The 26,720-nt window shown below is 40.1% G+C and overlaps 1 protein-coding gene across 6 annotated transcripts in view; it reads left to right on the plus strand.

The window, feature by feature from the left end:
- THUMPD2 (THUMP domain containing 2) overlaps nucleotides 1-26,253 on the plus strand; it is a 45,676-nt gene extending 19,423 nt beyond the window's left edge. For 2 of the 6 annotated variants that reach the window (XM_030857853.3, XM_030857857.2), the window contains 4 exons: nucleotides 5,685-5,756; nucleotides 6,250-6,364; nucleotides 18,787-18,895; nucleotides 25,288-26,253. In XM_030857853.3, the coding sequence (XP_030713713.1) occupies nucleotides 5,685-5,756; nucleotides 6,250-6,364; nucleotides 18,787-18,895; nucleotides 25,288-25,612 (621 nt within the window). In that variant the 3' untranslated portion in view covers nucleotides 25,613-26,253. Of the gene's footprint in view, nucleotides 1-5,684; nucleotides 5,757-6,249; nucleotides 6,365-7,372; nucleotides 9,752-12,439; nucleotides 12,554-18,786; nucleotides 18,896-25,287 lie in introns of those variants that run through there. The other 4 variants (XM_030857855.3, XM_030857859.3, XM_060309410.2 and 1 more) reach the window with 4 other exon arrangements.
- The last annotated feature ends 467 nt before the right edge of the window (nucleotides 26,254-26,720 follow it).

Below are 26,720 nucleotides of genomic sequence, written 5' to 3' on the forward strand. Positions count from 1 at the left end.
ATTACTCCTCCCTACAATGAGACCTTTGAAACATTTTCCCACCTTCCACTCCCAACTCCCAACTACTAGATTGAACTAAATTATTTATTATGTATCAGAATTTCCCTTAAAGCATGACCCTCTGTTTCAAAAGTTCTTACTCTGCACTTACATTACACAGCCTATCCTTAATCATTAAGATGTAATGTGTGTAACATGCACGTTTCTGTATAAACGCACAAAGATATATTGTGAGGTGCATTGCTCCTCGCCTTTGTTCTTCACTTTGAGGCCTCGGCTCAGGTTTATTTGTTGCTTGATTAGTCTTTTCTTAGCTACTTTCCTCAAATGTGGTATTGAGGAATATACTGTCTGGATTCCTATATATCCTCAAACTTCCTCCTGTCAACCTGGGTATCGTCACTTTGGCTAGGTATAAGATTCTTGAGTTGCAGTCCTTTTCTCTCAGAGGTCTGTAGATGCTATTCCATTGTCTTTTCACTTCTGGTGTTCTAGGTGAGTAGTTCACGCCAGTGTGATTTTTCTTTTCCATTATGCCTGTCTTGTCCTTTCTGCTTGCAAGCTTATGAGAGTTTTCTCTTTAATCCTTTAAAGTTCAGGAATATCACCAGGATGTAAATACTTATGTAAGAGTCTTTTCTATTCAACCCAGAACTCGGTGAGTCTGACTGAGTTCTAATTCTGGCTCTACCACTTACTGGCTGGGAAACTTTATGTAAGATAACTTAACATCTCTGTGCCTAAGTTTCTCATTTGCAAGATGAAAATAATAATCTCACAGGGTCATGTGAGGACTAAGTGAATTAGCATTTATCAAGTGATTAGAACAATGCCTAGCATATAGAAAGTATGTAAGTGTTGACTTCTGCTATAGTAATGTCAGGGAGGTGAAGACTGCCCTCCTACCCCTCTTGAGTTCTTTCGGCTGGTCTAATAATTAAATTGACACAAGACAGATTAATAGGAGGAAAAAAATATTTAATTCATATGCATGGAAGTCTAATAGAAATGGGACCCCTGAAGTGACCAAAGCAGGCTGTTTATGTATTATTTTTAGACAAAGAAACAATTATTTGTGCTTGTAGTAGCAGACGAATGAAGAACTAACAAAGTTGGTTTATACAGCTTTCTTAGCCTTCGGTTCCCTAACTCTGGTGATAAGGATGCTTTCTATCTCCTCCCAGTAGTGGGAGGATACCTTCACAAGGGAAATTTAGTTTCTGCTTTCAGGGGAAAAGGAGGTGTCTTTTTCTTTCTTTCCTTCTTTGTTAATATCATTTCTTTTTACCGGCTGTTTCTCAAGTAACTTTAATTCAAGATATTCAATATGCCATTGAAGCATATTTTGGGGTGGCCTGCCCTGCACCCCAACAGTAATAATAATCATAGTTATAATAATTATTATTTGGAATTTATAATTATAAAAAAACATTTTTTTCCTCCACCTCAGGCACTCTTTCGTGCATTATTTACTTAATTATTATTTCCTCAATTATTTTGCTTTAGTGTCTTTAACCTTAAACTACTTCCTTTTTTCTGCTTCTGGAATTCCTGTGATAAACATGTTAAGCTTCCTTTCTCACATGCTCTCCATCTCTTTATATTTTGGCTCTGCGTTTTGAGTTATTCTTGGATATTATCTTAGAAACTATAACAAGAGTCACAAAGATGTGCTCTACTTTATTTATTGAAATGTTTAGCTTTAAAATCATGGTCTTTTTTAGCTTTGGAAAATTGTGCATGTGTGTGCTATATTTGCTATCTTTAGAAGCTCTTACTTTTTTTCACATGTTTATCTGTTTCCTCCAAAAGTTTCATTTCACTAGATGTGTGTTCTGTTTGCTCTACGTTCTCTCTAGGTTTTGAGGGACCTCCTCCCCTTAGATGTGTCATTATTTTTCTTTGTTGGCTCACTGGGGCTCAAGTGTGGTTAGTAAAGTATTTTAAATGCCTGGAATCCTGTAAGTGGTAAAAGGCAAGTGGATCTCTGGCACCCCTGGGTTTGGTAGTGTAAGGAGACTGTCAGCCATGCTCAGGCACTCAGTGGAAACTTTTCTATGCACTGGTCTCCCTGCAGGTCCACAGATCTCTGAAGACCAGATTTTTCCCTGATTCCAGTGGTTTCCCCTCTGGGTTCCAGTACTGGTCTCTAATCACCCACCCAGCCCATGGCAAGGAGACCTCATACTGGTTCCTTCTCCTGGGACCTCAGCAGAGCCCAGGGCATCGCTTGGCACCGGTTGCCTGTAGTTCTGAGCATCGCTTGCCTCAGAAGTAAGTAGCTCAGAGTTGAGAGAACAAGGAGAGAGCTATTTCCATATTACCACGTTCCCAGAATCCATGATTTTCTTTTTCATTTGATTTAAATCTTTAGCCTAAATTTCTTTTAGTAAGGAGAGAGGGATATGGTAAGAGTTTATTTTTTCCCAAACTTCCAGTGATGTCACCACAGTTTATATTTACATATAAATTTATATAACCACCTACAAATTTGAAATGTTACCTTTATCTGATATAAACATACAATTTTCAGAAATATAGAAAGTAAATGATCGAAAATATCCACAGATAATACTCAATGAAATTTTTCCCTTTTGTCAGTTTGTCCTGCTAGGACCGAAAGTAAAAATTGTTTCTCTAATGTGACCATCAACAAAGAAGGTCTGTTAAAGTAGGTGAGAAATAGCACAGCAGGGTTCTTTTGGGGGGAATGCAGTGATGACCCACCGTGTAAGTGATGCCAGTATCCAGCATTGATCCAGGCCCCTCTTTGGAGCTTGGTACCCAGAGCAGTGCACAAGCAGCTCAACCTCAGGTAGGCCAGTGCCACGAAAAATGAAACTTAAGTCTGGGGTCGCTAGATCTTTTTCATGTTTACTATAAACTGTTCTTCCTATATATCATAACAAGTAAGGAAAACCAAGTTCTATAAATCTCATAAGCATATGGAAATACTTCTCTGCTTCTGCCTGTGTACCCAAATGTCATGGATAGAAAAGGTCCTACAGTAAAATAGACACTGAAAGATACTTAAGGTCAAATTACCTCATTGAACAGGGACCATGGGGGAGAAAGAACACAGTGTTTGGCACATTTTAAGATCTTAATAAAGATTAGTTCTCATACCACTATTAATCTTATAGTTGCCATTTAAATCATTGTCCTTTTTGTTACTCTCTGCCCCTTCATGGGGGACCCGTGTGATACTCTCCATAATTTCATGCCAGGGGAAAGTCTCTCTCTCTTGAAGGACATTTTGTTTCTTTCCATCAGGTACCCCCTGATGTCCTGGCTATCCTCTGAGCGTTCTGCCTCCTCTGTAGACAGACCAAGGGACCGCTGGGCCTGGAGGTGGGATAGGCGTCCTGCTTGGCCTCGTCGCCCCTTCTGCCCCCAGATCTCTCACTGCCTTAGAAGCGCATGCCATCAGATTATCCCGGTGTCTACAGATCTCTTCCTATCTTTTCTGTAATGGTTTAGACCATTTCTCCTGCGTAATTCTTTACGACCTCAGTGTCCACTGTGTAGTCTGCTCCCTTAGTGTCTTGGCTTCCCTACCTCTAACGATCTGCCTTAGTCACATCCTAGACTTTGTCATACCCAGAAGGGTATACCTTCCAAAATCTCAGATTCAAGGATCCTGCTGTTAACCTTCTCTTTCGCATTCCCTTCCTCTTGGGCCCTAAAGCAGTTCTTTAACTCCGTGGGACCTCTAGTAGGCGACCCTACTCACCACCTGTCCTCAGCCCCCTTTCACAGCTTGGATTTTATGTTCTATCATTACAGCCATTTCTTGCCCATACTTTGAATTCTCTTACTTCTTAATTGACTTAAATATTGGAATCAGAAGAGAACTTTAACATGTTCTTCCCACCAAGTTTACCGACATATTGGAATCTACGCCCTCATACTTTGCCTGGTCTTCATTATAATAAATGAACTGTCCTTGTTTCACTCCATTACTTGTGTACTGGATTCCATTCCCTCTTGCCTACTTGAGGACTTTTTTCTCTACTAGGTCATTCCCATCAGCATGTACACACCTTGCAACTTAAAAAAGAATTAATTAACCCTCTCCTGAACCCACATGCTCCATCAGCTACCACCCCCTTCTCTGCTTCCCTTTACAGAAAAACTTAAACTAGTTGTCCATACTTGGTGTCTACTTCTTCTCTTCCCACTCTTTCTTGTGCCCACTTCCCTCAGGTTCTCATCGCCAACACTCCACTGAAACAGCTCATCTTGCTTAATCTACTAGCATGTGGACACTGTCATCACTCCTTCTTGAAATGGGTGTTTCCACTTTGTTTCAGGACCACTCTAGGTTCTACGTCAGGATGTGCTGCTGTCAGTGTGCCCTGCTGAATATTCATCTACCAAATGTCTGTACTTAGGAGATCACCGGCGTCCAGCCCAGAGACTGTTCTTTTCTAACTTCTCTTGCTTCCTAGATGGCTTATCCAGTTTTGATGCTTTAAATACCATTTACAAACTAACCACCACGGTTCCCAAATTTATATCTGTGGCCTGAACCTCTCCTCTGAACTTCAGATGCTTAAGTCCACTTGACATCCATGCTTGGTCTAAGAGGTATCTCAAAATGAACATGTCCAGAACTATACTCTCGTCTCCTTTGTAGCTTTTCCTCCCCAACACTTCCCAGCTCAGTAACAGGCAGCTCATCTTCCTGATGCTCAGGTCAAAAACTTCAGTCACTTCAGACCGTTGTCATTCTTTAACATGCCACATGCAATCCATCCTGTTGGTTCTACCTTTAAAATATACCCAGAATCCAACTACTTCTCCCCACTTCCACCAGCGTCACTCTTTATTCAAGCCACCGTTATCTCTGCCTGGATTCCCTAACTAGCCTCCCTGTAACACTCTTGCCCTTCTGTGATCCGTTCTCAACAGAGCAGCCAGAATGATCCCTTTGAAATGTAACATCGTGTTACTCCTGCTTACTTTCCCTCCAACAGCTTCCCACCCTTCAGCATAGAACCAGACCCCTTGTAACACCTACGAGATCTGGCGTGATGTGACCCCACCCCAGCCCCACTGCCCAGATGGGAGAGTTCTTAGTTTTTTCTCCGCATTTCCTGTTCTCCTCTCAAGTACAGATAGGATGACACTTTCCTGGCCCCTTCAAATTGTGTGTGTCCTGTGACTGACATGTCGGTGGAAATGATGTATGTCCCTTCCAGATGGCACCTTTAAAAGCCAGTGCCTGATCTGTCTTGCTTTCTTTCCCTCTGCCACAGCGGTGGCCATGCTCCAGGTGGCGACCACTTCACTGTTTGACTTGCTGAGAGAGGAGCAGAAGCCCCAGGTGTCGTTCTGTGGGCTTGGAGCCTGAGCTACACAGTGTTTTCAACCTGTAGGGCTCGGTGGCTGTGACTGCACGCGGTGTAATGCAGCCCACCTTGATGGAGTAGTCTGGCCACCTCTCTGACGTAATCCCCACCTTGCCCCTCTCGCTCACTGTGCTTTGGCCACACTGGTCTCCTTCCTAATCTTTAAATGTGTCAAGCATACCTGCACTAGGGCTTTAACTACCTGAAATTCCTAATGAAGTATAGAAAGGAGTCTTTACTCTGAAATATTGATTCCTCAAGTGTTAGGTTTCTTTTATATTACCTATTATAATAGATTTAATGATAGCAAATCAACATTTCTGTCTATAGGCTGGTGCAGTTGTTTTAGATCCAATGTGTGGACTTGGAACAATACTTTTGGAAGCTGCTAAAGAATGGCCAGTAAGTTCTAAAGTTTGGTAAACCAGGCAATGTTTTACGTTAATCAGTGTGTGTGTGTATTCACTTACCAATTATTTACAGGTAGACTGTCTATTTAGGGATTATTTTTTAATTATACAAGTTGCTATATAACTGTAATAAAAATAGACTATGAAGGGTTAATTAAATTGCTGTGTTATTTCTTTAAACACTGTGAGAAATTTAGGAAAATATGATAGAAATACAATAATTAGTCATGACCTAGATTATATAAATCCCTAAATTCCTTAGACATTTGTAATTGTAAAATATTATTAACAGTTTTTAAAATTTTAACAAAAACTTCTGTTTTTTGCCCATGAATGTCATTTTAAAGAAATATTCTAAATTTGTTTTAACCTGAACTAACAAATCTATTAATTTCATTTTCATCATTGAAAATGCAAGTAGATTTTCTTAACTACATAAAATATGGGTTTATTTATACTTATAATATGAATTTCTTCCCTCACAGGATGTGTATTACATGGGTGCTGACGTCAGTGACTCACAGTTACTAGGTGCCTGTGACAATCTGAAAGCTGCAGGCCTTAAGGATAAAATTGAGTTACTTAAAGCCTCTGTGATAGGTAAGATATTAAAAATGCAAACATTTGGGGTAAATGAACATTTGCAAATACATTTAGGATCATAATATAAAACAAGACTCACTTTTCATATATAAAGGTTGAATTGTTTATACCCTGTAATATATCTGTGGCGCCAATACTCAGTGTACTTCCAATATGATAATTGTAACTTTTTAATTCTTCAAATGATTCATGATCAGGAACGGTATTTATGTAGTTTCCCTAAGCATGTAAGTAAAAGCATGCCTTCTTAAGATGTGTTGTTGCATCTGAACCATTTCTCACATCATAACCAGGGATCACTTAGTATAGGCGTAAAATAAACAGAATAATAGTAATAGCTCTGTGGATTCTTTCAGATAAAGTATATGAAATGTTTTGAATTATCTTACCTTCTCCTGTCTCATTGGACAGTATTCCTGTGATATAGGGAGTGAGGTGACCAACTATCCCAGTTTGCTAAACCAGTACTACTTTCAGGGCTAAAACTGGGAAAGTCTGGGGCAAACCAGGACAATTGGTCACGCTGTGAGGTAGAGGGAAACCATTACTCCCAGTTTACTGACGCGGAATCAGCAGCAAGAAACATGATGAGGAATCAAGTCTGTGGAGTCCAAAATAATATTTCCCTAAGGGCCAAGGTATTTAGACTGTTCGAGAGAAGGCTCACATTCCTTCTTTTTTTCCCTTAGTGCACCTTTCTCTCTTAAAAGTGACCACATTTAATTCCCAGCTAAGAAAATCGTATTCTCTTGACAGGAGAATGAGAGAATAGGTGGTAGGTAAGTCCCAGTATTGAATCTGTAATCTAGAGGAACAGAATATTGTTTAAACAAATTTTTATTATAGTAGAAAAGTAGTAGAGATGAGTTATTAACAAGAAGAAAATATTAGGATAACTTTTATATAAATGCATAATAAAGCAGTGTCAGAGAAGAAACTGTACTATTGATTGAGATCGCATAGTTGTTTGCTATCAATGACTATCTTTTCAACCTTTCTGTCAAGGTTTTTAACGGGACTCTGCGCATAAGACGCAATTTTCTAGAGGAAGCCAAGGGGTGATTAGACTGAAATCAAGTTTTCATATACCCTAATTTCTTTAAGAAAGCTATTTTTTGAGACCTCAAGAAAAATGGAATAGCTCTATAAGTTGTTCCAGAGCAGTGGTTTTTCATACCCTGTACAATCTCCAAAGTGCCTAAACAGCATGAGGAAGGAAGTACTGATTTGCCCATCAGAACGTTGCTGCGCTCCCAACTCCACTTTCATCAGTTCTCATGCTTGGGGCATTTCCCATAAGATTTCACTTTAAAATCAAGTATAACTGCTCAACTGTTATTAAAAAAAAATTTTTAAGAAGAAAGTTCTCTATGACACCAAATAGCCAAATAAATCCTACTTTTTTAAAAGATCACTCTAACTGCTGTGTTAAGAAGAGACAATAGTAGGGCAAGGATTGGAACAAAGAGACTAGTTACAAGACTCTTGCAATAATCCAGGTAAGAAATGGTGGTGGCTTGGGGCAAAGTGATATTGGTGGAGGTGTTAAGTAGAGGTCAGAGATATGTATATAAATTTTCTGAAGGTAGAACCAACAGGATTTGCTGATGGATTAACTATGAGCAAAAGAACAAGGATGACTGAGCTTTCTGACTTGAGCAGCTAGAGGGTGGAGTTGGGGAAAACTGCAGGCGGAACAAGTTGGAGTTTGGGGCCTGTTCAGTTCCACGTGATGATTAGATACCACATGGAGAAGATGTCAGTGCAGTAGGTCAGTATACAGACCTGGAGTTTCTTAAGGGAGAAGATAGACATCCCTAGTATAGATAACATTTAAATCCATGAGATCACCTAGGAAATAAGTACAAATAGAGAAAAGAGAGGCTTTCTCTGAGGATGAGGTGCTTAGAGTTCTGGAGGGTGAGAATCTAGTAAAGGAACAATCAGTGATGAGAAGGTAAGAGAGAATCTGAGGAAGAACCATCAGCTGTGTCAGATGCTGCTGGGCAGTGAAGCAAAATATGACCTGGCTGTTTCGGTGGAGCAGCGGGAACGTAGACCTGCCCGCCTGAGTGGGTCCCGGAGAGAACGGGGGAAGGTAGCCTGCAGACGGCTGGCCCTGGTCGTTCTTTTGGGCAGTTTGACTGGTAAGGGGAGCAGAGAGATGGGGCAGTAATAGAAAGTGGTGAGATTAGGGATCAAGCAGGGATTTTTTGAAGATAGAATTCACTTTTTTAAAAAAAGTACAACATGTTCTTATGCTAAAGAGAATGAACAGATAAACAGGAGAAACTCGACAGTGTAGGAGAGAGAGAATTGCTCATCTGATACACTCACAGCCCCCAAGAAAGGATGGGACGCAGTGCACAAGCGGCAGGACGGGCACTCCTGGTGACGGGAAGGCAGAGCGCATGAGGATGGAAGTTGTAACAGGTCACACCAGACCAGGTGTGGCCACTGTAGTGCACATTCCCTCAGCCTTTGTTGAGGCTGGATATTATCGTTCTATTACGATTTTTTAAACTCTTTACAAATCTGGTAAAATATTGTAAAGTTTACCTTTAATTACTAGTGCGATAAACCCTTTTTCACTTTATGTCATTTGTAGATTTTTCTTTTGTGAATTACTGGTTTTCAAGATAACTTTCTGGAGGAAAGAATAAAACATCTGTTTTAAATTATTTTAACATCACAGCCTTTTAATATTAAAAGTCAGTCTAGGGGGATTATATATCTTGTGTACATAGGGGCCAATATTAACTATTTAATAAGTACCCCTTCGTTGCATGCCTCTACTTTAGAGGTGGACATTCTAGCTAGATACAAGTGTTTATTTTCTTTTTTTTTTTAACAACTTTATTCGAGTATAATTGCTTTACAATGGTGTGTTAGTTTCTGCTGTATAACAAAGTGAATCAGCTATATGTATACATATATCCCTATATCCCCTCCCTCTTGCGTCTCCCTCCCACCCTCCCTATCCCACCCCTCTAGGTGGTGACAAAGCACCGAGCTGATCTCCCTGTGCTATGCAGCTGCTTCCCACTAGCTATCTATTTTACATTTGGTAGTGTATATATGTCCATGCCTCTCCCTCACTTCGTCCCAGCTTACCCTTCCCCCTCCCCGTGTCCTCAGGTCCGTTCTCTATGTCTGCATCTTTATTCCTGTCCTGCCCCTAGGTTCCTCAGAACCATTTTTTTTTCTTTTAGATTCCATATATATGTGTTAGCATATGGTATTTGTTTTTCTGTTTCTGACTTACTTCACTCTGTATGACAGACTCTAGGTCCATACACCTCATTACAAATAGCTCAATTTCGTTTCTTTTTATGGCTGAGTAACATTCCATTGTAAATATATGCCACATCTTCTTTATCCATTCATCTGTCAATGGACACTTAGGTTGCTTCCATGTCCTGGCTATTGTAAATAGTGCTGCAATGAACAATGTGGTACATGACTCTTTTTGAATTCTGGTTTTCTCAGGGTATACGCCCAGTAGTGGGATTGCTGGGTCATATGGTAGTTCTATTTTTAGTGCTTTAAGGAACCTCCATACTGTTCTCCATAGTGGCTGTATCAATTTATATTCCCACCAACAGTGCAAGAGGGTTCCCTCTTCTCCACACCCTCTCCGGCATTTGTTCTTTGTATATTTTCTTCATTAATTTGGTTTTACCTTTTAAAGCTCTAATCATAACTACAATTTAGAATTGTATTTCTACACAAGGATCTCCCACCTCTTACTATAATGAGAGTACATATGAACTTCAGAATCAAACTGAGTATAAATCCTGGATCCACTGTTATTTCTTCACTGTGGAGCCTTCAGCAAAACACTGGACCTCTCTGTATTTTCTCATCTATAATATGAAGCTAGTACCTACTTCATAGGGCCGTAGTGAGAATTTATTACGTAACTACATGGAGTCCAGTGTCTGAAACACAGCATGAATTAAAGACTTCTGTAAGCATGGATACATCTAGGAACATTAGTATTCAATGAAACTCCTACCGTGATTTGTGCTTTTGCAGAATCACTGTCTTTATTCTTTGTGTGCATTAATGGCCTTATTTTTTTCTACTTTTTTAGTAACATTCACTTTATCTTATAACCCTCTACTAATATAAGATGAGATAATCCTTTAACATGCAGAATTTTTGCACGTGTTTATTCGTAAGTTTTCATCATCATGAAAATTTGGAACCAAATGAATATTATGTTGCAGGCTGTCTTAGGAAATAATTAGTCACTGATTAGGCTTTTTTTAAATCTACAGAAATATTTACATTCTCGTATAATATATATACAGATTTGAGCAAAAGAAACACACGAATGATTAACTAAAATGACAAAATCATAGGCAGGTGAAAAAAGGGGAATGTTTTCACTCCTTCTAACTAGACATTCTGTAGCCTGTCACATTCAGTGAACGAGTGTATAATAAGATTATTGGTAATAACCGTGCTTTGTTCTCAGTCACATCTCTGCCTTCATCTCTACACTTGTAGATATCAGGCATATGCTTTTTTCTACACCCGTAAGCTCCACATAATGTGGTGGTTGCATTTTGTTTCTTATTAGTGTGAGTTTTCCTCTAATACCAGTCCTGCCCCTGCTCACCTGGCCCTCGGTGTTCTAGTCAGGTGTGTTGTGACTCACACCATGTCCTGCAAGATTCATGAAGCTGCCAGGATGCCCTGGCATTTGGGGAGTCAGGGGGAAGTGTAGGAAGTGATGGGTTAGGTGTGTGTGAAATATGTGTGGGAAATAGGGGGTAAGAAGCTCACCATAGAGTTTGAGTGTTTTTGCTACAATGGCTTTATGGTTTATCATATGGTGTAAATCCCTTTTTATTATTTGGTAATGCCACTATTCTGTAACAAACTCTTTCAGCAGCAGTTAGGTTTTAAAAGTGCATATTTAATGAAAAAGTTTATATTTCTCAAGAAAGCTGTTGATGAACAGATAACTTGAGTAAAATGTTTATTACCATTTATCATCCACTGTGAGGGCCATGATGATAGCACTAATCCAATGAAACAAATCTGTTCATAGAAGCATCTAGCATTTACTTCAAAACTTAGTCATTATTTTAAGGAGACTGAGCCACAATTAAGTATTTATCACATGCAGCTGAAAGAACTGCATTTAAATGTCACTCTGTGAAGCATGACTTTTCATTTAGATCAAGTGACCACTCTTCTAAATGAATTTTGCTCATTTTCAATTCCAAATTTCCTTATGTACATAAATAAAATGAAGCTATAGCTATTAATATGTTGGCTCCATTAGCAGAAGACCTCTGCAGAAAGGTAAATGTTGCCATTTTTGTATCCGTGTTATCAGATGCTTCAAAAAGATCAGCTAAGTCAATTCCAGTAGTGGTTTAGCTTTTTTTTCCCCCCAGTTCTTGGAAATTTAGGAAGTTTTTTCTGTCAGAGATGAGACATCTTTCCTTATTTTGAATGCTGCTGTAAATTCAGCTCAGCACTGCATGTGTGTCTGTTTATGCATTATTTGGTGGACCACAGCATCATGGTGAAAATTAATGTTCTTATTAAATAAAGTAACCTGTGAAGCAGAAATGTACTTGGAATTTGACATGGTACCTACATAATTCATAATTACCTCCAAACAAGCTGTGATGTTCTGAATTGAAATAGAAACTTAAGTTATCAAAATAACAGACTTTAAAAAAAAATTTTTAATTTACGCAGAGTAACTGAACTGCAGGCTATCTGTGATAAAGATGGTTGAATGCAAAAAAAGTAATTCAGCATGACCGTACACGCTTTATTTGCTTGCCCATCATTAGGTAGGTTTAAAAATGTTTAAGCCTTTCAAGAATATAAAATGGGAAAAAGACAGTCTCTTCAGCAAGTGGTGTTGGGAAAGTTCGACAGCTGCATGTAAATCAATAAAGTTAAAACACATCCTCAGAGCATGCACAAAAATAAACTCAAAATGGCTTAAAGACTTAAACATAAGACACGACACTATAAAATTCCTAGAAGACAGCATAGGCAAAGCATTCCCTGACATAAATTGTACCAATGTTTTCTTAGGTCAGTCTCCCAAGGCAATAGAAATAAAAACAATAACAAATGGGACCTAATCAAACTTACACGTTTTTGAACAGCAAAGGAAACGATAAAAAAAAAAAAAAGACAAAAAGACAACCTACGGAATGGGAGAAGATATTTGCAGATGATGCATCTGACAAGGGCTAAATCTCCAAAATATACAAACAGCTCATACAACTCAACAACAAAAAAACAACCCAATCAAAAAAGTGGGCAGAAGACCTTAATAGACATTTCTCCAGAGAAGACATACAGATGGCCAGTAGGCACATGAAAAGGTGCCCAACATCACTAATTATTACAGAAATGCAAATCAAAACTACAATGAGGTACCACGCCACACTGGTCAGAATGGCCATCATTAAAAAGTCTGCAGGGCTTCTCTGGTGGCGCAGTGGTTGAGAGTCCGTGTGCCGATGCAGGGGACACAGGTTCGTGCCCCGGTCCGGAAAGATCCCACATGCCACGAAGCAGCTGAGCCCGTGAGCCATGGCCGCTGAGCCTGCGCGTCTGGAGCCTGTGCTCCGCAACGGGAGAGGCCACAACAGTGAGAGGACCACGTACCGCAAAAAAAAAAAAAAAAAGTCTGCAAACAGCAAGTGCTGGAGAAGATGTGGAGAAAAGGGAACCCTCCTACACTGTTGGTGGGAATGTAAGTTGATGCAGCAACCATGGATAACAGTATGGAGGGTCCTCAGAAAACTAAAAATAGAATTACCATGTGATCCAGCAATCCCACTCCTGGACATATACTTGGACAAAAGTATAATTCAAAGAGATACATGCACCCCTGTGTTCATAGCACTATTCATAATAGCCAAAACATGAAGACAACCTAAATGTCCAACGACAGATGAACGGCTAAAGACGTGGTACATGTATATACAATGGAATATTACTCAGCCGTAAGAAAAGAATGAAATAATGCCATTTGCATCAACATGGATGCAACTAGAGATTACCATACTAAGTAAAGTAAGTCAGAAAGAGAAAGACAGGGACTTCCCTGGTGGGGCACTGGTTAAGAATCCGCCTGCCAGTGCAGGGGACATGGGTTCAAGCCCTGGTCCAGGAAGATCCCACATGCCATGGAGCAACTAAGCCTGTGCACCACAACTACTGAGCCTGCGCTCTAGAGCCCCCAGGCCACAACTACTGAAGCCCGCGCACCTAGAGCCTGTGCTCCGCAACAAGAGAAGCCACCACAATGAGAAGCCCACGCACCACAACGAAGAGTAGCCCTCACTTGCTGCAATTAGAGAAAGCCCACGCTCAGCAACAAAGACCTAATGCAGCCAAAAGTAAAATAAATTTATTTTTTTAAAAAAGACAAATACCATATGATATCACTTATATGTGGAATCTAAAATGTGGCACAAATGAACCTATCTACAAAACAGACTCACAGACATAGAGATCAGACTTGCGGTTGCCAAGGGGGAGGGGGGAGGGAGTGGGATGGACTGGGAGTTTGGGGTTGGTAGATGCAAACTATTACATTTAGAATGGATAAATAACAAGGTCCTACTGTATAGCACGAGGAACTATATCCAATCTCCTGGGATAAACCATAATGGAAAAGAACATAAAAAAGAATGTATATATGTGTATAACTGAGTTACTTTGCTGTACAGTGAGATTGGCACAATATTGTAAGTCAACTATACTTAAATGTTTTAAAAAATGTTGAAGCCTTTGAAGAATTACTTTGTAAATCAGCCAGGGTATCTTATAATTGTGCTATAAACTTTTTAAAATAAACAAGTTGCCTAATTGCAGTTGCATTTTTTTCAAAATTCATTGGAAATCTGTAATCAAAGAACTCAACAAATGGAGTGCCAAAAACCTTAAGTTTCTGAAAGTTTTGATGAATCGCAGTTATTAAAAACAAAACTGGCAACTGGACATTAAAATCTATCCCTACAATCACCAAGGAAGAAATGAACAAATTAAAACAGTGAGAGCTCAATTATGCACAGTATTTATTCTGAAATTTGTAAATACACCTTGGGTATATTATAGGAAGAATCTTCTAATGGCTTCCTTATTTTAATTGGATAAATGTATATTCTAGAATGGAATGGAATGAAATTGAGAAGGCTTAGATTTTATAGCCTCTAAATTTGGCATAACAATTAAAAGAATGATAGAGACAACTTAATTGCGTTTTGTGTTGTGAAAATATTTGTCAAAGGCACTCTGAATGGAGAGACTGTGAACCAGAGGGCTGAGATATTTACACTTTCCCTATGAAAAAAAATAGAATTGAGAGTCTCCTCCATATAGCAGAATTTACTCTGAGCTCTACCGTACTATCAACCGTAAAAATGAAACTTTGAAGAATGTTGCAAGCAACTGTACGAAAAATTTTAGAAGTCCATATTTAAAAAAAAAAAACCGGGCTTCCCTGGTGGCGCAGTGGTTGGGAGTCCGCCTGCCGATGCAGGGGACGCGGGTTCGTGCCCCTTTCCGGGAGGATCCCACGTGCCGCGGAGCGGCTGGGCACGTGAGCCATGGCTGCTGAGCCTGCGCGTCCGGAGCCTGTGCTCCGCAACGGGAGAGGCCACAACAGTGAGAGGCCCGCGTACCGCAAAAACAAAACAAACAAACAAACAAAAATACTACCTTCTTCTGAAAAATGCCAGTGATGACATGGTATTAGAGCTGATGCATCCAAGAAACTGCTCAGCATGTGAGTACAGACCATAAATAAGTATTTCACTTATTTTTAATGTTAAATAATATTTTAAGTTTTTATTTAAAAAAAAAACTTCAGGGCTTTCCTGGTGGCGCAGTGGTTGAGAGTCCACCTGCCGAGGCAGGGGAAACAGGTTCGTACCCCGGTCCGGGAAGATCCCACATGCCGCGGAGCGGCTAGGCCTGTGAGCCGTGGCCACTGAGCCTGCGCATCCGGAGCCTGTGCTCCGCAACGGGAGAGGCCACAACAGTGAGAGGCCCACGTACTGCAAAAAAAAACTTCACTAACACAACATTGTAAATCAACTACAATAAAATATTATTTTAAAAAAACTTCACTATGCCAGATATGTTATTTTTTAGGTTCACCATAATAATAAACCAATTTGTTAGACAATAAATATCTCAAAAAGTATATAATTTTATTTCTAACCTCTTTGTTCTCAAAAATGTTTCTGTTTGCTATAATGGAAGAGAATCTGGAAGAGAATACATATATATATTCTTTTATATATATATTTATACATATATAAAAACTGAATCACTGTGCTGTATACCTGAATCATTCAATCAACTACACTTCAATAAATAAATAAAGATTTCTGTTTGGACTATAAATTAAATGGTGACCAGATCCAGATGCCAAACTACATTTTGCATATTCAAGACTCATTATGGATTAAGAAGACAGATTGAAACTTCAGCTTCATTGAAGTATTTGTATTCTCTTGTATTTAATGAAATCAGAAAAAGAATAGTATAAATAAAAGGGAAAAATTTCACCAGCAGCAACCAAATAAGGAAAGCGCATAATCTAATGCAATAAACTTCAAAATCTGGCCGTGATGGAAAGAAACAAAATGGCAGAGCAATAGCCAGTGGAATAGTGGCTACCTACAAGGTTACTGAGGCAAAGTGGGACCCAGAAATATCGCGCCCAACCAAGATGTCATTTTAGTATAGAGATATTTTCAAATATAAAAAGGTTCAGGCAACATTTCACTAATAAGCACTTTTGAGGGGGGGAAAAATTAATAAAATCCAGATATTTAAGAGATGAACCAACTGAGGAGTAGAGAAAGCCAAGGTAAAATGGTCATGAGGATTGGATCAAATATACAACTAATTTTGAACACCTGAGAATTACAGGACAGAATGCCATTGTTATAAACCTGGACGATGGAAAGAATAACAAACAGAAGTACAATTAAAGAAAATAGAAAAAGGGCGTGCCCAATTTTATAAAAGTGCTCAATTTACCTTGTCTCTTGTCTAAGTAGACACAAAGAAAGATATCTTAAAGGCTCTTAAAACCTTTTGGAATAAAACATCTTAGGGCCATAATCCTGGTTTTAAGCAGATCTTACTCATTTTTCTCCCAGAAGGAGGGAGTAAATAGGACAGTTTTTGTTCAAGACATACCAGTCTTTTAAATTTTTTTTCATGTTCTTGAATCATCCTGCAGAGATGTAAAAAAGAGATGTTTTTTTACTTGTTTTGAGTTCTGTTTCTATTTCAGAATTTTATCTCCTTAATTACAAACTCTTTGTTCACAGGCAGTTTAAACATTTAATAATTTAAAAGATTTTACTGCGTGTTTAATCTTACGGGTCAACTGCTCGTGATTTTCGGAGTTTCTGCATCAGAAACTCTGGAGGCGGGGCCCACAGTCTGTGTTCCACCAAAGCCCTTCAGTCGATTCTGATACGCACTAAATAGGTTTGGCTGGGGGCCCCGGGAGTTTGCATTTGTAGTTCCCAGGTGATACTGATGCTGCTTCTCTAGGGACACACTTTGAGAACCACTGCTAAAGGGAAGGTGAGTTGGAAAGAGGCCCATCTGGAAGTAGTTGCCCCCCCAGGCCTTTGAGGCGCGGTGACAAGGACTTGCGAAGTTCTGCAGAGCTTCCCTGAAGGATTCTGACCCACTGGTCTCCACCTGGCTGTCATCTCCTTATACACCTCAGAGAGGACATTGTAAATAATGACAATAGCTGACAGTTACTGAGTGCTCTTTACATGCCAGGCACTGTTTTACATACTTTCCGTGAGTTCCTCGCTTGTTAACTTCTGAGATGGGTAGTCTTATCCCATTTTACAGATGAGAAAACTGAAGCAATAATTTCCCAAAGTCGCATAGCTAGTAAGTGGCAGAGCCAAATGCAAGCTGTCTGACGCCAGAGGCTACACAACAAAAGCCACATCAACGGAAGTTCAGATTATTTTATGTTCTATTGGAAGATAACACCACTCAGTTCTAGAACTTTGTAAAAAGTTACTCTCTTCTATCTCGAAGTTTATTCCTTCAGCTTCTAAAATGATTTAAAGCAGTTCGGCAAATTATATGGTACAGAGTAGAAAAGTTGCAAATAAAAATAGACACCAACCAGAAGGGGAAAAAATGTTACCAAATCTGAAGATGGGCAACTCATGTATGTGCGTGTTTAAGTAGACAAAAGACTTGGGCTCAATCTCAGGAGTAAGTTACTGCCTGGTTCCTCGTGTAGAAACGTTTGATAACCATGTCTGTACATTGTCTTCAGTAGTTTCACAAAAAGTATAGTTAACAGTGTTCAAATGGATGTGTCCCATATCAGTAACCTAAAACCAAAGGCATGAAGTCAAAACGTGACATGGAGAAAAGATTTCCTGCCTAGTCCGAACAGAATATTATCCCGTTACTTGTTTTCTAACAGCCTGCTCTTCTACTAATCTCAGGTAAGGTCAGAACTAGGAAAGATAAGCAAGTGTTCATTAGACTCTCCCAGATAACAGGATTTTTTATTTTGTTTTTAAATCTCCCGCCAACAAAAATTTGTATTCAGATAGTAAAGACTATTTAAATTCTATTGCGCTTCTATAGAATTAGATGCTTTCCAAAATAAAAATGGTTATCTAACTTAGTTTAGATGGTGGTGGAAGTAAAATAATTGGAAAGTGAAAAGTTTACTCAGAAAATGTGGAAGTTAAGATTGGGTGTAGGTAAGATTACCTTATGGTAATCTGATTTCTGAGAATAAGATGTAAAGTTGAGAAGGAAATTTAGATTTTATAATCAAACACTGTATTTTGTTTTAGAGATGATATTCATTTTGTTGATTATTGATTGTTTGGCCTTTTCTCTAGTCTTAGGACTTAAGTAGATGTTCTTAACCCTTTGGGTCTCCTTTAAAACCACAATGAAAGCTATGGGCCACCTCTCTTAAAAACAAATAGATCATGCAAAATTTTATATATGATCATGAAAAGAAAAATGAAAGTTATAGGACGTAATTTTGTAAAAGGTCTTTCTAGACATCCTAATATATTTCTTCTTGGATCTAGTAATTATCTATTCATGTAATATGTTTAAAGAGTTGAATTTTCTGGTTAATTTAAAATTCCGCTTATGTCATATTTTATTATACCAATATAAAAAAAACACTTTTCAAAGAACGGAATACAACAACTATGCCATATATCTTTGGTGATTATGAAAGCCTTTCAGGATCTTGTAATTCCTTAGAAACAGTATTAGCAACCCTAAATTTTATTTAATATGCAAAAATAATCCAGTGTACTTCAGTTTTCTCATACTTAGGTTGCAGATGTTTGAACTTACTGTCATCAGATTCTCTCATTTTTGTGTTTCAGAATTACCACTGCCTTCAGAAAGTGTCGATACTATTATTTCCGATATTCCATTTGGGAAAAAGTTTAAGTTAGGAAAAGACATCAAACACATTATACAAGAAATGGAAAGGTGAGCTGTTGAATTTATTTCCACAATTTTTGAGCTATTGGGCATTTAACCAGAATGTATCGTAGCTCTTAAGATTTGATTGCATTTTAGTAATTTCCCAATTTTTATAGCTTAATTTTCTAAGGTTTCAAATCAGAAGTTTATAATTGAAATAGTTATTCTATATCATCATACTGTAAGTTTATTCAGGAAAAGATATTAATTTTTCATTACTGCCTGAAATTTGAATATGTAAAACAATGACATATTTCAGTTTCTGAGCTAGTTAATTTACGTATTTACTTCTAATTCTCCCCAAAACCCTACCTCCTTTGTGTTAATCCCCCACACTTTACTGGAGAGAACCTGGGACCCAGAAAGATGATCTTTCTCAAGATCACAGAGCTACTAAGGAGCAGAACAGAATTTACATACAGAACATTCAGTCACATAGAATGGACACTTTCATTGTTGATTGTTAAATGAAAATGCAAAGGTGCTATTCATGTAGTGATTCTCAGGTCAACCTCAGGGAAAGTATTTCTTGGAGAGGTTCAAACAGTGAGGCCTGAATATGTATTTTCCTGATCATTTCAGTTGATAAAAGGGAGAACCTTTCACAGAGGAAAGAAAGGACATGGATAAGGAGTCAGTTCATATTAAATTGTCTCCACTGAGCATTTGATGGTGCAGGATAACATACACGGTCACGAGCCTGTATGTAATCCTGTTACGCAGTTACCTAACTCATGACATCACCTGGGATCTCAGCACCTGTAATTCAGACATTTCCTGAGCTCCTATATCCCCTTATATGTGCCTGACAGCACATTCCCCTCGAGATTTTGTAACTCTGACTTCATTTTAACATCATTTCAGGAGCTTCTGAAAAATACTGATGCCCATCCTCCACTCCTCCCCACCGAGGCTAACTTAACTGGTCCAGGGTAGAATCTGGGCGTTGGTATTTCTTAATGGCCCCCCAGGTGATTCTGTTGTGCCACCAGGGTTAATAAGCACAGCCTTTGCTGGCGAGGTAACTCACCAGGTATACTATGAAGCCAGCTCGTTGTGAGATACTACTCTGGGAGCATGTTACACTTAATATGGAAATTTACAGTTAACCTGAACTTTGCACCAGAGATGGTGGCTTAGCCTACCTGACGATCTAGTGCTGTGTATTTTAAACATTTCTACAAGTCAGTGGAGGGCAGTGTTTGGAGTAGACAGTCTTTTCAGCTTTAGTAAAATTAGACCAGCCTCACCTTCTCTACACCAGTTTTGGTTTTTGTTCTAGGTAACTGAAAATGAGGCAGTGATAGATATGACTGCCCTCACATTGTTTCAGGAAATTTAAATCTTTACCTGAGAGTCAGGAAGACATTCAAGATTTCCCACATAATTCAGGTGCCTCCATAGAGTCAGTTCAAAGTTTATGTATTTGTACATAAGGAACTTTCCCTGCTCCTGTGACCAAGCTTCCTTGCCACCTGCCCTCAGCCTTTATCGTTTGGCCTTTGACTTTTCTGGTTTGAGGTTTTATACAGGCCGTGTAGTGTAATGTAGTGGTGAAGATCATGGGCTTTGAAGCCAGAATACCTGGGCTGTAATCTTGGCCCTATTACTCAATAGATCTCCTGTCACAGGCACGTTGCTTAACCACCCTGCGCCTAATCTTTAAATAATAATACCTACTTCGTAGTATTGTCCTGAGGAGTCAGTGGATTTAAAGCTCTTAGAACAGTGCTAGGCACCTAGAAGGGCTGTTAGCTCTTTTTTAGTGAAAACCACTTCCAATGCTTTGGGAAAGTAGATGGGGATGTATATAATATATATAAGTACACATACCATTTTTTCCCAGTGGTTTACCAATAGTTTAAGACTCTAGATAGAAAATGGAAGGGAATGGAGGGGGAATTGTGTTAGTAAAAATAAGAAAAAATACAAGAGGTCAGTAAACCTGTTTACAATAGGCAATGGAAATAGTTGGCCCTGAATGTCAAACAGCACTGGATTCTTCAGGAAAGAACATGCAATCAGAATTTTAAATTCCCAGACAGATAATTGCGCTGGTCAATTATTTCCTCCTTCAATTTATTTCAGCAATAACAATTTCACGTATGTAAAGTGCTTCAGAGAAGTATAATATTTGCGCTTTCCTCTCAAATACAGCCATGTAAAACAGATGAGCAAAATTAGAAATTAAATTTGCTAAGCTTCAAGGAAGAAGTCACTACATCCCCAAAAGACTTGAGGTGGATTCATGGAAGAAACCTGATTTCAATGAAATTTAGAAATTTGCAAAGAATAAAAAAGGAGACCGCACCATGTTTTATACATACAGATATTCAACAAGTATTTCTTGAGTAAATAGTGAAGCAAAAAGCGTGTTCAAAAAACAGGGAGTAGGACTTCCCTGGCGGCGCAGCGGTTGAGAATCCGCCTGCCAATGCAGGGGACACAGGTTTAAGCCCTGGTCCGGGAAGATCCCACATGCCACGGAGCAGCTAAGCCTGTGTGCCACAACTACTGAGCCTGCGCTCTAGAGCCCACCACAACTACTGAAGCCCACGCGCCTAGAGCCCATGCTCCCAACAAGAAGCCACCGCAATGAGAAGCCCTCGCACCACAACGAAGAGTAGCCCCCGCTCGCCAGTTAGAGAAAGCCGGCGCGCAGCAACGAAGACCCAACACAGACAATAAACTAATTAATTAATGTTAAAAAAAAAAAAAACCTCATTAAAAAAAAATGAATATACCAGACTGCTTGGAACAGAGATTAGTGGTAGAAGGTTAAGGCCTAATGCCTTCCAAGTTCAAATAATTTGGGTATTTGTATCACCTACCCCTAGTCTTGCAGGTTCACACGCAAAAGAGAAATCTCTTTTGTGGTGTTTGATGCAGAGTTTCCCCCAACTTATTGACCACATAATCCTTGGGTTTTTTTTTTTAGCAAGAAATAATCTCTCATACTACACTAGTGTTCAGAGGAATACAATTTGGGAAATGTTGCTTTATAATTTCTGAATAGCTTTCTTAGTAAGAAATTATGTGTATATGATCATGGAAAGTTGCCTAGAAGAACATTTATCAAAAATGTTCATCTCTGAGTGGCAGGATTTCAGGTGATTTTTACTTTCTTATTTTCTCCATTATGTGAAAAAATTTATAGTAAATTAATTGGTGAATGTCCTGCTAGACATTATTCCATGGACATACACACAAATAGATAACATGTTTTCAATTCTAGCCATACATAAATAGGATCATCCTTAATTTACTGCACTGTATAACCTTTTTTTTTTCCACTCAAAAAATATGTCATGAGAGCTTCTCTGGTGGCGCAGTGGTTGAGAGTCCACCTGCTGATGCAGGGGACACGGGTTCGTGTCCCGGTCCGGGAAGATCCCACATGCCACAGAGCAGCTGGGCCCGTGAGTCATGGCCGCTGAGCCTGCGCGTCCGGAGCCTGTGCTCCGCAATGGTAGAGGCCACAACAGTGAGAGGCACGCGTAATGCAAAAAAAAAAAAAAAAAAAAAAAAAAAATATATATATATATATATATATGTCATGAATCTCCTTTCTGATCAGTTGTTATAATGTACCTGATACACCATTATGTAGCCCGTATACATAATAGGGATGAGCATTTAGGTGACCCCCACTTTTTCATTTTAATAAAGAACAACGCTCTGAACATCTTTGCACCAGTTTTTCAAACTTACTGTAATAACCAAGTTACTTAAAACCACGGTGCCTCAGTTTCTTCATCTGCAAAATGGCTGTGCTAACAGAATATACTTGAATTCTGAGGATTAAATGATATATAATACAAAGCATTTAGCACAGTGGCTGGCACATAATAAGTACTCAATAAATATTAGCTGTCACTGCCATTATTGTCACTGTTATTATATTACTGCTTCTGCTTCTACTTTTATATCTTAGAATAATTTCCTAGAAGTGGGATTGCTGGGTCAAAGGTTATGTACATTCCATATTTTTGATACATTATTGCTAAACTACTGTCAAAAAAGTTATACCAGTTTTTGTCTTTGGGAGTACTCATTTTCTCCTAAATCTTGCCATCCTAAGTATGGTAGTCTTTTTATTTTTGTTAATGTGGTAGGTAAAAAATTATATCTCATTTATTATCTTAATGATGTTTTCTCCTGTGTGTTTAGAGATACTTGTATGGTTTTTGTTTCTGTCCCCTGGTACAGCCACATCTGTCCTCATCTCGCCCCCTCCTCTTCCAGTAGCCTGGGTTTTGGTTCCTACCTCCTCAAGGATCGTTCTCTGCCCACTTCTCATTCTTATCTTCAACCTGTTCATCTCCTCATTCTTTCCAGATCCAGCCATCCCTTCCCAGGACACTTTTGTGGCCTTGCATATCCACCCGCTGTACTAGGCACTGGGGCTTTGGCTATGAACAGGACAGAGCCTCTGCCCACGTGGGGCTGGCACTCCAGCGTGGGAAGACAGATCATGAATAAATCAACAGGATAATTTCAGATCATGATTGATACCATGAAGGAAACTAAAAGGGACATTTTTGCCAGAGAGTGACTGAGAGAGAAGCAGTGGCTACCTTAGATAGATGCTCAGGAAAGGCCTCTCCAAGGAGATGGTGTTTGACCTCTGGGACAAGGGAGTGGGTGTCAGTGCCACACAAACAACAGGGCTGGACGTCCTGATGTGAGAAGGGAGGTTGGTGTGTGTAAAGCATAGTGGGCAAAGGGAAGCAAGCAAGTGGGAGTTGAGAGTGTCTTTGAAGTATAATGGAAGAGAGAGAGGTCTCAGGGATTTGCAGTTGTGTCCTGTGTGGAAACTGGGAAGGGGAGGTGGGGAGATGGCGACAGGAATGGGAACCAGGCCTGTCGGGTTGCGCTAGTTCAGGAGAAGCACGAGCGTAGGCTGAAGTGTGATGTCGTTTGGAGGCGGACTAGTCTAGACGGGCTGACTGTTTAGATAAGGGAAAGCTGCTTAAGCTCCTGACGTCTTTGCTGGGCGTGGCGAGGGGTTCCCGTTAAGTCTTGGTCCTCTAGCTGCCGCCGGGTTTCCTTACCTCTGCAGCCAAGCTTCTCCAAAGAGAAGTCTACGCTCGCCGTCCCTGCTTCCTCACCTTCCCGCCCCCCATTGACTCCGACAGACCAGCATTGGCTCCTGCCCTCGACTAAGTCACTAATAACTTCTCATCCCCTCGTCGCTTGTTAGTCCCGTAGCATTTGACACTGTTGGGACTCTTCATTCCTTTCTTGAAACTCTACTCTTCTGGCTCCCATGACATCACCGTGGTCCAGACTTTCTCCCAGGCTGTTTCATGGGCTCTTCCCCCTTCCTTGAATGTTAAGTCTGTTCCTTGGCCCCTTGTCTCTCCTCTCTCTGTTCTGCCACCGCAGGTGATCTCGTGCCCCATTATGGCTTCATCTGCCGTTTACCGCTGGAAACTGTGAAATCTCCACCTCGAGCGCTGGCCTTTCTCATCACCTGCAGGCTGGACGTCCAGCTGCCTGTCGGCCCCCAAGCTCGGCACAGCACAAATGGAGCTCTTGCCCTGCCCCTCCTCCCGGCCCCCTCTGACCTGCCCTTGAGCTGAAGCACTTCCAGTGCCTCCTGTTCTCCGCTGCTCCCTGTCTTGGCTCCTTTCGCGGCCTCCAGCGCCCCCCTTGCTCTAGTCCCGCCCTGTCCCTCGGCCCGGCCCACGCCTGCGTGTCCTTCACACCCGCTGCAGGTATTCTCCTGGGGAGAATCCCCTGGGGATCTTCCCCACTCTCAGTGCTGGGTGTGGGCCCCACCTAAGGTGCTCCCACAGCACCTCACTCTTTCACTCTTCCCCTGCCTCTCTCCCACTGGTCAGTCCTCTCTTTAGCAACTCAGGGGACAGTATGTCCTTCATCACTTTTCCCACAGAAGTGCCCTACAGACTTTGGTCAGATGATTGAGAAAATGAATCCTTCTCCACAAGCTGACATTTCAAGGTCTTCCCCTCTTTTTCTGATCTTCCCTTTTGCCCTTTCTTTGTTCACGTCCTCACTCCTTCCTGGTGACTTTCTTCTGCCATCAGCCTGCTGCCTTTCCCATGCGCCAGTTCCTCGGGATTCTTTCATTTGCCTTTTCCTTTGTGCAAAATCATTTATTAAACTGTGACTACACATTACTTGGAGGCTTGCCTTTTAAATAGAGTAAAAATAGATAATTAAAGCAGATTTGTACTGGTGATTTCATAATTACTATAATGAATATGCATTATGGAAGATACCACCTAATTATCAAAATCCGCTCATTTAAATAGATAAAATTAAATTTCAGATTAAAAACACCAAGTATTTTAAACAAAGTGGGATTGTGTGTTGTCTACAAAGGGGGAAATACTCCCTCCCACCAATTACCATTTTTTTTTTTGTCACAGAGTGCTTCGTGTTGGCGGGACCATCGTGTTGTTGCTTAGCGAAGATCACCACAGGCGCCTTAAAAGTTGTGAAGAGAGCAGCGTCCCTTTGAATTCCAAGGGCAGCCGCACGGATAAACCTGGAAGCACAGAGTGCTTGAATCCTGAAGAAAAAGCTGCCATATCAGAGCCAGCGTCATCTTCATTTGCAGCCAGTAACCAGGAGTGCTTGGACAGAATGCCACCATTCGGCTCTTTGGTGCCAGTGGAATGCTACAGAGTTAGCCTTGGAAAAACAGATGCGCTCATATACAAATATAAGAAGTCGCACTCCCCTGGGCAATAGCGGGCTTGCTACTGTGAGCCACGTTCAAGTCCTTGTACGTCAGCTGTACGGAGTAGAAGATGGTTGTCTCTGGAATCTTGACAGTGCCAGAGGCTTCCAAGTAAACAGACTCCCCTAAGACAGGGCGGTGGCTGCTGGACACCTGTTCTTCATAAGAGCTTCTGTTTTACACTCTAAAGAGTGTTTCTGACAAAGAACAACTAATGGATATTTGAACTAAAGGACTCTTAAACTTCGCCTTCTGTCGGAATATGAAGAGGTCTGCTCTGCTTGCACTATTTATGAGCAGAAGATTCAACCTCAAAGCAGAAGTTTCAGAGGCTCAGCATAAAGTATATCTCACTCATCACAAGTTTAGTAATATTTTCACTGTCACATTTTTTGAAATGTAGAAACTTTTATGTTTTGATATCAACTTTCTTTTGATATTAAACTTGATTTTTTGCACCTGTCATTTTCTTCTCTGTTGGAATGAAAATAACTTTTATCTGCAGTACATTTTATATGTCCCACATTATGTGAAACATCAGTGGGAATAATAATATGAATTAAGCCAATATCCTCCCACATGATGGAAGATAAACTTCGTATTTTTTGTGAAAGTATTAATAAATTGTCACCTCACTGTCATTTAATTTGAATGCATTCCTTGTGTTCACTACTTAAAGAAACAGGAAATTGATGAAAAATATGATTTCGTTTTTTTCAGTAGCCCAACGTAGTGACTTAGCTTTGTGGCTGCCTTGGTACCATCTGAACAACGTGTCCACGCTGGGGAAAACTCTCACCTTGTGAATCCCACCTCTCCAAAACAGAAGCAAAAACCTGTTTTCCAGCTAGGGTGTGGCATGTAACCTAGGCCCAGTGTCAAGGTCCACTGGTCAGTGTGGGGCGAGTGTGGCACAGGCGATACGTGGAATTTTTACCTGGGAGCGTGGGCCCATCACATGTTTATACGGTAAATATTTATTGCAAACCTCCTATCTGCCAAGGCACTGTTCTAGGCCCTTGGAGCATATCAGTGAACCAAACAGATCCCTGCCCTCATAGGACTTAAATCTAGTGGGGGAGACAGATAAGAAATGATAGACATAACAGGTAATTTATT

The sequence above is a fragment of the Globicephala melas genome, chromosome 12 (assembly GCF_963455315.2).
Source record: "Globicephala melas chromosome 12, mGloMel1.2, whole genome shotgun sequence".
NCBI lineage: Eukaryota > Metazoa > Chordata > Mammalia > Artiodactyla > Delphinidae > Globicephala > Globicephala melas.